At 46.5% G+C, this 12,037-nt stretch overlaps 1 protein-coding gene across 1 annotated transcript in view; it reads right to left on the reverse strand.

The window, feature by feature from the left end:
• The window catches only part of PARD6G (par-6 family cell polarity regulator gamma), a 59,833-nt gene extending 52,349 nt beyond the window's left edge, over positions 1-7,484 (reverse strand). Inside the window, exon 1 of the mRNA XM_021388073.1 lies at positions 7,209-7,484. Within this exon, the coding sequence (XP_021243748.1) occupies positions 7,209-7,280 (72 nt within the window). The 5' untranslated portion in view covers positions 7,281-7,484. The remainder of the gene's footprint in view (positions 1-7,208) is intronic.

Genomic DNA, 12,037 nt, shown 5'->3' on the forward strand with positions numbered 1-12,037 from the left:
GAGAAAAACTCGAAAGAATTGTAAATTTGGCCTCACAAAGAAAACACTCTGTCCCAAGTTCCTCTGAAGTATCTGCCAGCCACTATATACATGCTGTCTGCAACCAGACGACCAAAAGCATCCAAAACAAATGCCATACAGCATGCAGGAGCCCTGAGCAAAAACAGAGGCCAAGAAAAATAATTACAAGAAAAGGAAAAAAGCATTCTGATAGAAGTTACAGTAAAGAAGAAAGTCACAGCCAGCTGACCAAAACTTCCACAGGCTCAACAACAGCAATCAACCTCTTTCTTTAAAACTTCTTTTTAAAAAAAAGGGTGGGGTGCAGCAGTGAGGGCAGAAGAGAGAGCTGGATTTTGAGGTCTGTTTCCTTGGAGGGCTGCTATTTTGTGAGAAAGAAAAAAGGAGTTTTCTGCAAGCCAAAGCGACCTTTTCATTTTTTAGAAAAGGTAAGTTTCAAAAATTTTATGGGGTTATAGGAAAAAAAAGCTATGTTTATGAGGTGCCATCCCTCTGGCTTATTGCTAGCTTTGAGTTTAAGCTATTGTAATAAGAAAACATCAGAGAGGGACATTTAGCAATAAACATGAATTACATTAACCACCCTACTTCTCCCATGAAGTACCAGGGACAGAAAGAAAAACAAACACTCCCATCCATGCATAGGCTGTAATTTCTGCTTACCCATGATTTTCAAAATGAAGATGACCTGACCAGGGCCACTTTATCAGTGAGAAGGAGGGAAGACAAAAGGTAAATGGTTTTGTACCGAGTGGATTCAACTAGGCCTTGAGCTCAGCTGTCATCCTTCTGTATTCCCATTTCTCTCACAGCCACGTCTTCCCTGACTCACTCACCACTCTTTTGCACTGCTCTCCATGTCACCATGGTCATCTCTAGCAGCAAGATGCCACCAACCAAGCAGACGCTCTCTGCAACAAGTTCTCATCTTGCCTTCCACCACCTGCCGCAAAGCAGCTCTGCTCCACCCCAGCCATCAAGCTAATGGGAAGTTTGGGATTTTGCATTCTGCTCAGTCCCCTACTCACTGTTTGCCACTTCTTCACAGAGGTGGCCACATGAACAAAACAGCCTCTCTGTATTTGATTCTCACATACCAACCTTGTAATCTCTTACAGATCTCCTCTTCAGACCGTCAGCACAAGGGTAAATTGAGCCACACTACGCTCACTCTTTTCCCTCCCTCACATAAATTCTTCATCACTGGACACAAGAACCTTACACAGCTGCCCCTGGCACCTGTAACTTCTGTACCACCCTTCATGGAGGAACCACAGATCTATGTTGAAATCCACAAACACCACTCATTTACACATCTGCACAGTAGGACTTTTGCTTGACTTCTGGTCTGTGCTTTTCAGTGGCTTTCCTAAGCACCATTTTGCCACACCACCACCCAACAAAAGCTATTTTTTCCCAGCCTGTTCCTTTGAAGTCAGCCTCTTTGTCACTTGTAGCCCCACCCCCTGCTCCAGGAGCTTTCTCGATCAGGGTCACCAGCATAGCTGTCCTCTTTGCTTCAGCTCATGATAAACATCTTCAAATCCACAGCGCTGTCCTACTTCATGCAGCGGTCGTTCACAACAAAGGCTTTAAAAGAAAGAAATATTTGCCTTACGTGGCATTTCTGCCCCTCCAGAAAGGAATCTCTTCTGGTCTCCTAGTTCCCGGGATGAACCAAAGCCTGTTTGCAAAAGATGTGGAGCAAACTGGTCCTGTATTTTCAAGAGCGCTGCGCAACACGCACACCATGCACCATCAAGCCTTAGCACAAATACAGCGCGGGATGCACACATCCATGGCATGCCACCATCAGCACAAGGCGAAAAGGAGCAGATGGTCCCTTGTGACCCGCAGGACAACGCAGCACTGAGTCAGGAGACCTGGTATTACACACTGCCAACAGCACACAAACCCATGGGCAGACAGGCAGCCCTGCACTAGGTACAGGTCTCCAGCCAGAGCAAACCACTTTCCCACCATTTTCTAAGTGACGTAACCAGTAAGGGCTCTGGCTGGTAGCAAACTCATTTAAGACCCTTTTAGTTTCCACAAGAGCCCTGCACAGCCACCAGCAGCTGCAGAGAAGCAACGCGACGCACAGGCACACCTCACCAGACCTGACAGGGAAGCAGGAGGACGGCCCCAGGCTGGGTGGCCCGGGGCTGGTACACCGCACCCTGCCCCAGACATCCCTGCCTCAATTAACTGCAGGAATTTCCAATGGGAATGGCACTAAATGCGCTGGGAGACCTTGCTCTCACTTCAAGGGAGGGAACATCTCAGGAGGTGCATTTCATTCTTAACTTCTGGCTGCATTGTAAATGTAATTAGGGGCAAGCAATCAATCTTTAGAAGAGTGTTTCTCGGTTACTAAATGCACAGTTTAAGTGCACACAAAAGCATGATAAGGCACTACTGAGGAAAGCACTATTAATTGCAGCCCTGAAGAACTCCTTAGAGGTGGCTGGTCCTGCAGGCTGCCAGACGGAGCCTCCACAGGTATTTTAGCCTCCAACAGGAGACATTCCTTTGACTCCAGCTGTAAACAGCTTTTCAAAGAGCACCCCAGCAAATTAAAGGTCCGTTGTTCTGTGGCCTTTAGGACAGTTTCAGTGTGGCGAGACTGAAATCTAGAAGACGACTCCATAAGACAGACTCGTTGGATGGAATTTCAAGCAGATCAGGAATTCCCAAGTCACTAGGATAAAAGTGACCACAAATGCAAGGGTGAGAACGTGGAGGTGGATCGAGCGCAGGAGAGCATGGGAAGTGCCGAAACACAAGGTAGCAGAACCACTGCAGAATGGTTCTCTTTGCAGCTGGGAAGTTTGGCTTCTCACGTGTGAAGGGCACTGAGCAAGCACAGGGCTCAGCTGATGGATGGTGACTTGTTAAGCTGAGGTCACTTTCTCTCAAATGACCTAACATTCAGAGACGGACCTCAGTTTATCGGGTACAGTTGCCTCAGAAAGTCATCCTACTATGGAAAACAAGTTGTACTAACAGAGGAACCAGCAGTTTACTGGATGCTTCTTAGTAGGCTGCAATAACTACAGTACCTGCTGCCAGAAGCTCTGCAAATTGGGAAGGAAAGGAACAAGGGAAAGACCTCTAAAGACACTGATGTTCACAGCCTAAGAACCTACTCTTGATACATTTTACAAAAATCCAGGCTGACTTGAGCTGATGTTGCTGTGGCATACTGTCTTGTAAGGGGAAGCTCTGTGGTTTTCTGCGACCGTGCCACATTTGTTTTGCACATAATCAAATGTTTTGAAGCTCAAAACCAGGAGTTCAATCATCTGGTCATAGGGCTTCTCACTGCACTTATTTTCATTGTGTTCTAAGTATGATAAATATGATCCTAACTTGGAAGAAACTGAAGTACTACTTAAAAAGACAAAGCAGACTTGAAGACTTTTTAAACTTACAGGATGTTAAAATCATGACTTTTTTTTCATCATTTATGAAGCGTACAACACATGGAAAACATCCCTTGAACTCCAAAAGGCCTGTACAACGTTCAGAGTTAGAGTGAGATCAGTAAAAGTGCAGAAAGCTGGGAAACATGATCTGCAGGCCTCTCTCACTTTGGTAACTTGAGAGAGAAGCAGCAGAACTTGACAATCTCTTTGCAGGGGAATGGTAGAAGTGTGTTCTTACCACTATTGAGACAGATTGCTAAGGTATCTGAATTGTACCAGCAACTTTTGGAGGAAAAAGAAAGGATGTTGAAGGTTAAACCAGCTATTTTTATATAATGGGTACACGTACATTTCCCACAAGAAGAGGAGATGGCACTTAGGCAGGACAAAGCACTCCAGAGGTGTTAGGTTGTTACACCCAATCAGCAGCTGGGAGGAGAGCTGCTGAAGCACCATCTAGCTCATGCACGTGCCCAAGACTCAAAGGCACCATTTTCCCTGCCAGTTACTTGGTAAAAACCCAGAGCATGGCTGACCACAAGCATGCCCTGTCCTCGAGGACCACATCAACCTCACGCTCATACTGTGGATGCAACAGAATATAGCTGAAAGTTGATTAAAAATCCAGTAGTTCAGCATCCAGCTGAACACCAACATTCACTGGAACAAAGCAGAAACTAGGTGGGAGATGAGAGCAAAGGAAATACAGTTATGGTTAACAGGTATATTTATCTTAATGGGCTTGTTTACAGTAGAAGGATGTTAGTCACATCGTTAATTTGTATTTCAGTTTGTAGTACAAGAAAACATGACATTATTAACATGGCAGCAAAGTCAAGATCTACCACCAAGCATCCCAAACAGCACCTGAGGACTATAAAAGCAGAGCTGCCTGACTCAACTATTGCTCAAAGTTTTCACTACTCCTCAACAGCAGCTAAACAAGGTGGCTTTTGTAAAGGATTTTTTTTTTTTCAGGCAACTAAGAATGCATTTTGAAAACCTGAAAAAGAATTCTTATTGGTATATACACCTTACAGGAAACAGTGCAGTTTTTCACTCCATTGGAGGATGGTAAAAGAAGACGGACTACATGGAGCTGTAATTAAAGAGGAAGTCTCAGTATTAATGCAAGAATTCCTATTTTATAAGTTTTTGTTCTTCTGTAGGCTTACATTCACAAAGAGGGGGGCATTCAACCTCTCAGTAAAGCTAGAGAGAGAAAAAAAATGAAGAATAGGTTTGTGATCTAGTGCCAACAGGAAGGATTCTTAATAAAACAAGAATCCCCACACGTTGTTTGCTGTGGAAATCTTGGTAAATGGGAGAGAAAGAGTCATCTGGAAACCTTTTTTAGAGATTAGAGAATTTCTTCAAAGGGAACAGCCACACCACTTGTCACCAGACTGGGCGAGTACGAGACGCAGGAGAATACACAGTTGTTTTAAGCCTGCAAGATAAAGTGGCTTCAGATCCTGTCTAAAAGGGCTGAAACATTTATTCTGAGCAACAGAGACAACACCTAGATAACAACTGAGCTTCTAATTTACTCTGTTGAGAAAGATTCAAGAAGAGAAAAGGGAGAAGATATAATTACAATTCAATTATTATTTTCCTTTGACATGTGCCAATTTCTAAGCAGGTTTCTCCTTCCTCTCCCATCTAGCAATAAGCTCGTAAGTGCTTTGATTATAAGGCCGGCTTCAGGGGCGGAGATGGGGGCAGGACAGGGCCTGAAGGAAGACAGCTCCCTAAACCACAAGACTTTGCAATTGCAGTTACCATTACTGCCATGTTTGAGAGCAGATGTATGCAGGGGGCTCAGATTCCCTCCTCCCCTTTGGGACCTACTGCAACTCAGTGACCAGGAGACTTATAAAGTACCTTCCATTTGCCCAGAGAAAACAGCTGGCCTGATGCACACCAAGACACGTTACGCTGTGCCATAAAGCTAGGGTTAGAGACCAGCAGGCAGAGAGTACATCACTCCCAACAGTCCTGCTGCAAAAATTTCAAGGCATCAGAATACCACGGACACAGGCATGTCCCCAGCTGGGGCCACAAGCCTGGCTTGGCCCAGGTTCAGAGCAGCTACAATCCCCTCACAACAAAGCTCACAAACTTACTGTGTGCAAGGAAGACATTTATGAATCAGAGTGAGTTTAGCCATCCCAATGCTCCTTCCCTTTGTTATTATTTTTTTAAGTAATCCTCCGACACACATCAGAAATCTTTAAATTTACAGGTATTTGGGGATTGCTAAAGAATTGTTTCAGGCAGCACAGTACCAAGGATCTGATAAACTCTCCCATTCCAATAACTATTGGCACAAACTGACTTCCAAGGACACTATTTTGGAGAACAGAAATAACATTCAGGTATAGCCAATCCTCAACCAATCCAGAAAGTGTTCTGCCCGTTTTCACAGGAGCCATTTCCAAATGGCGGCCCAACACACAACACACCAGCTGGGTGTAGGCAGGAAATCACCTGGCTATCACACCGCAGCCTAAATAAATAAATAAATAAATAAAATTAAAAAGTCAAGTTTGCAGCCTGACTCCCCACAGCTCCTCCAGGTCTGACTCAACCCACAAGGAGAGGAATGCCCCGCACCATGTGCCAAGGCAATGCTCCCACTGGGCCCCTCCATCACAAGGCTCACCCCAGCCCTGCCAAGCTGCCCAAGCCCCCCGGCCAGCGGCTGCAACGCAGTGCCCAGCAGCACCCAGCCAGGGCCCAGCGCTGCTGCCCGACAGGCACCAACCAACAGCACGCAGACTCAACTTTCTGGTTTTCTGGCAGGCTGGGGCAGGCCTCGTGCTTGCAAAACAGAGGCAAACGAGTGCTTCGGAGCTACCAGCAGCAGCTTTACCCAGTTCCGTGTAGCCCCTCATGTGGTACCACCGGCCAGAGCTTTTTGCTGGCTCCGTTCCTACCACAGGACAATGCCGTGAGAGGGACCCCGTGGGCTCTATGCACAGCAGGATGCCACCTCAGTCAGTACTAGTGGCTCCTTCTCACCATCCACACAGCCCTGCATGCTCACAGCCCCCTACCACCCTGCACCTACACAGGGCTCACTTACGGGTGCACTGCGGCTGTAAAGAGGGCTCAGAGTCTCTGTTGTAGGACTCTTTTAAATCTGTTATTAAGAGAATGAGCTCACGCTATGGCAACGTTAAGCTGAAGAAAGAGCGTGGACGTCAGTTCTCACCTATGATCAATGCTCCAGCTTGGAGCTCATGTGCGTGGGGCACCACTCAGCACTCACAGAACAGGACCACAGCTCGCTATGAGAGCAAGGACCACGTCCCACCTCGGGTCCAGCACGAACCGCCCAGCTGTGAGAGAAGGACGGACACCCCCAACCCCGCAACACCTCGGAGGCAGCGGGGGCTCAGGGAGCCAGGTGCAGGTGACGAGGGCCGGGCAGCTTTCCTGCGCTTCCACGCGCGTTTCCCCACGCGGAGGCGTGCCGGCTGAAACCCCGGCACCCGCAAGCACCCTGTGAGCGGCCAGGGACACCGAGACGCGGCCGGCCGGTGACGGGGCGAGACGGAACGGAATCGGGCCGGCGGCGCTCCCCGCACTGCCCCGCCGAGCGAGCGGCCGGCGGCGAAACAAAAGATCGAGCAGCGGCGACGGGCGCGGGGCCCCTTGCGCCCGCCCGCACCGCCCGCGCCGCCGGGAGCGGAGACCTCGCCTGCCCGCCCTCAGCGCCCCGGGCCGTACGGCCGGCGGCGAGGCCGCGCTCACCTTACTCTTCACTTCCACTGCGCTGCATTCCAGATACCGCAGAGTCTGAGATTTGTTGAAGCTCCGGTTCATCTTCTCGGCGCCGCTGCCGCCTCCCCCCCGCTCTCCTCCTCCTCCCCCCGCCGCCCCGCGCGCGGCCGGCGGCACGCGGCACCCAGCTCCGCTCAGCTCCCCGCCGCTCCGGCCACTTTGTCCCGACGCGCCAATGAGAGCGGCCGCTCCACCGCGCTCGCGCTCCAGCTGCCGACAGCCGCGCGCCCCCGCTCCGCGGCGGGGGAACGGCAGGCCACGCCCCCGAACCGCGAGGCCACGCCCCTCCCTCCTTGGCCACGCCCTCTCACCCGTATGGCCCCGCCCCGAAGCCTGCGGGCGGCCGCAGCCTCGCGGTTAATGCCCGGAGCTTGGCGCACAGTGGCCGGCTCCGACTGACTGATATCACTGGTATGTATTACAGTGATAGAACTTTTAATTTAGTGCTTTTGAGAGTGCAAAATCTTCATTACCATCTCTCTCTTTTTTTCCCTTTCTCCCTTGTTATTGCTTTGATTGTTGTTTTTCCATTCTTGGCTAAAGAGAAAAACTAGAAAAAGATTGTCTCCCAAAGTCTTTCATTTCAGTGGAAAAAACAGAACTCGCCCTCCAAAGTCTCTTCAGAAGAAGGTCCTTCTACTTTCGTGTGGGATAAAAATTGTGTTTACAGAGTGATTTATGGAAGCATAGAATCATTTGAATTGGAAGGGACCCTTAAAGGTCACCTGGTCCAACTCCCCTGCAATAAACAGGGACACCTACAGCTACATCAGGTTGCTCAGAGTCCCGTCCAGCCTGACCTTGAGTGTGTCTCCAGGGACAGGGCTTTCACCACCTCTCTGGGCAACCTGTGCCAGTGCCTCACCACCCTTACTGTAAAAAACTTCTTCCTTATATCCAATCTATATCTCCCCTCTCTTAGTTTGAAACCATTTCCTCTGTCCTATCAGAAACAGACCCTGCTGAAGAATCTGTCCCCTTCTTTCTTTTTGTCCCTCCTTAGATACTGAAAGGCCGCTCTCAGGTCTCACCTGATTCATTACCATGAACCACTGGAATTAACACAGCCTTCAAGTTCCTATACCTCAGATAGCACAGCAGTTTCCCTGGCCATTGCATGATTTATGGCTTGATAGTAAGTATAATAGACCGATTAAAAAAAAAAAAAAAAAAAAAAGGAAGGACAAAAGAAGAGAAACAGTGAAAGCAGAGGTTCTGGGAAAGGAGATGGTTTCACTGATAGTGGCATGGGTTCAGATAATCCTATGGCTGTTCAAGAAGCCCTGAGTTAATTTTCAGAAAGCTCTTCAGGCCTCTAGGTGAAAGTTGCTGTATAGAGAGATAGAGAGCAGCTACTTATGAAGTTAGAATGATGGCTGTAAATACTTTAAAAATACAGTTGAAATTTAAAGATACTACTGCTCATAGGCTCAGTGTGCAGGAGCATCTGCCTGCCTCTCTTCCTGCAAGATAAAGCTGTGCCTCATTTTGTCTCATTTCAGTTGGTCCTATTTTTGAAGTAAATTGAAGCATAATTGTAAGTTGGAAAGTGCAGGATACATCTTCTAATTATCCCTGTATTGCCAAATAATGTGTGTAGTTGACATTGTCTTCCCAAGCATCTTTGCTGTGTGAAGCTGTGATTTAAGTTAGAATGGGCTGTAAAAATACACACCATGATACTGGAGTAACTTCTCTGTGGTAGCTATCAATTTCTCTAAAGAGCTTAAGCTGATCAGATCTTCATTAAATTAAAGAAATTGAAAGAAAAGTGCCTGATTTAGTGTTTGGCAAAACTGCCCATAGCAAGGGGCTTGAAACTAGATGATCTTTGAGGTTCCTTCCAACCCAAGCCATTCTGTAATTCTATGATTCTATGAGAAGTAGTACTGCTAATTTTAAAATTTAATGTCAATATGAGAAAGTTGCTACAGATGTAATTCTTTCTGTTCATGGTCCAAGTACTTATCTGACTTGCTTAGTGAACAGGACTGTCCTATGGCAGCCTCCTGCAATTCTTCTCAACCACAAACTGTGTCTGTTCTCTCTTGGGTAACCATTTAACACACAGGAACACCATCCTGTTTAGAACTGGAAGCTGAAACGTGCGTTTTGGTAACAAGATAGAAGAATACAACTTTTGCTCAGTCTCAGTTTCTCATAAAAACACAGAGAGGTTTTCAGCCTGGTGTGGGATGCAGTTAACTGGAATGAACAACAAAATCTTAATAAAAGTGTAACTGATTGAAAAATTCTATTTGGAAAGGGACTTAAGGTAAAGCAACAAATAAATAAATTACCTCTATATTCCTGAATTTAAGGAATTCGTAATGTACTATATAGAATCATAGAATGAAAGAATCATTAAGGTTGGAAAGATCACTAAGATCATCTAGTTCAACCATCCACCTACCACCAATATTGCCCACTAAACCATGTCCCTCAGTGCCACATCCACACGGTTCTTGAACACCTCCAGGGACAGTGACACCCCCACCTCCCTGGGCAGCCTGTGCCACTGCCTCGCCGCTCCTTCGGAGAGGAGGCCATTCCTTCTCACCCTATCGCTATTACCTGGGAGAAGAGGATGAACCCCTTATCTAGCTATTAGATCAAGCCCTCTCAGAAGTGGTTAGAGGCATCACCTTCTTTTAAGGAAAAGTAACAAGGAACTGCAGTAGCAAAGGTAGTCAGTCCTACAGAATACAAATCTTGACGTACTGATCTGAATCCCTAAAAAATGTAACACACAGCAGCTGAAAGCTTCTTAGCAAAAAAAAAAAAAATGTTATCAGATGACTTTAAGTCTGTTCTTTGCAGGGTTTCTTTGGCAGATCTACTAAAGCAGTTACCATATTAAGATAGACTGAAAGATGTATCTCCTGATTAATAATAATGGTAAAAACCAGTTGGTGAGCGCACACTTATTCATGCAGCAAAATCCCTCCCATGTTAGCCAGACCACTGCACATAGCTGTACCAGGTGGGGGTCACCTGATCCCATCAGAGCTAGTCCATGGACAGGCACCATGCAGCTCTTAATTGCCAGGAATTGACATAATCTCTTCCTCACCCACCTGATCTGCAAAGGGATTTGCCAAGAAGCTGCTTACTGCATTACATATTTCTTCCAGCCTGCATTCACGCCCTGTAAAACGCTGAAGTTTTGGAATGTTTGTGCACAATCGATCCTTTCCAGAGCTTTCAGCTAGGGCACACGTTCCCAGAGTCCTTCAAAGCAGCTGCTCAAAACTGCACGGAGCATGAGGCACAATAAATCCTCCTTCCCACAGGCTCAGGGCCAGATGCTCAGCGGGTGCAAAGCAGCAGAGCCTCGCTGCAACTCTGTGGTGGCTCTAAGCTTGTCAGCGGAGTGACTTCCCTTGGCCTCTGTGGACAAAGGGCCTACATTTGTAACGTCTGGCCAAGCCTCCAACCTGCTCTGCCATTCTCAGTGACATGAAAGGGGAAGTGAGATGTTACGGGCTGCTGTGTCAAGGTGCTAGAGAGAGACATTTTGACAGAACACTCCTGAAAGTGTTTCTGCAGCCCAGTGTGCTGAAGTCACCACGGGCTGTCAGCTGTGAGGCAGTTGCACAGTGTCCTTCCCACATTTCTGCTGTTAGCACAAACAGGCTCCCTGTATATCTGTTTTCTTCCCTTTGTACCTTCTTAATATCAAGAAATAAGAATATTTCTCTGCAAAATCGATGTTTCTATGCTTTGTTTCCTTTGTAATTCGTGTCTTACTCAAGTATGAGTGAGGATTACATGTGGGACTGTGGATTTCAGAACCAGGCCTTTTGGCCATTTTGATAGTATCATGGGAGGAAAACTCTTTCCCAGAACCAAGCAATTTTATTGCATTCCAGGATCATGTGCAAAACAGTGATCCCATCTGTTCAACAGCAATCCCCCTAAGTACAGGGCTGCCTCTCGCTCACCAGCCTGAGCAGTTCAACAAAGAAGCCTCAGTTTTCAGTGACAAGTTTTTCTTCAAAATACAAGACACCAGTAAGGACAGCTTCATAACAATTCACATATTGTCAAGGTGTATCTTCTTAGGTACTGTTTTGACTTGTATGGCCCCTGCAGAGCGGTATGGCACAACAGCAATTCCTCCTAAATTTAGGCATCTTTGAGATCAGTTTTGCCAGTTCCTCTAAATACACAGTGAATGAATAAACAATAAAAATATTAACCTAAAATTCAATAGATTAAAACTGGTCTTCCTAGTTTTTATTTTTTCCCTGACAGCTTGAAGACTTTAGAACAAATGGCGCTTGAATTCAGCACTCCAGGTATAGGGCAGTTTACCACAGAGATTTTGCAATAAAACAACTATGAAATAAATGAGAGAGAATTTAATTTATGAGATTACTCCAACTGAGGTCTGGTGCCTGGGATTTTTATCATCTCTATAAACATCAGCAAGTTTTTCATAGCAAGTGTAATAACAGACTTCTGGAAACTCAGGTTGAGGGTGTTCTAATTGCTTAATTCTGCTTATCTTAGTTTCTAAGTGTCTGTCTTGGGTCACCTTCAAGACCTTTTAATGATCTCTCAAGATCATTAAAGACTGCTCAAGATTCCCTCAATAGCTCTGGAAAATCTAAAGTTTAATTCTTGTGCTTTTCCTTTCAGAAACTGACCTGCAAAAAAAAATGTGATTTCAGTGGATACTTGGCAGTGGAAAGAGATCATTATTTCCCTGGGAAGTTAGGGTATGTTTCGGTGGCCTTGCTGGTGCACATGCTGTATCTGCCGGCAGGGAGCAAATGCCCACCCAACCTGTTTTG

The sequence above is a fragment of the Numida meleagris genome, chromosome 2 (assembly GCF_002078875.1).
Source record: "Numida meleagris isolate 19003 breed g44 Domestic line chromosome 2, NumMel1.0, whole genome shotgun sequence".
NCBI classification, from domain to species: Eukaryota; Metazoa; Chordata; class Aves; order Galliformes; family Numididae; genus Numida; species Numida meleagris.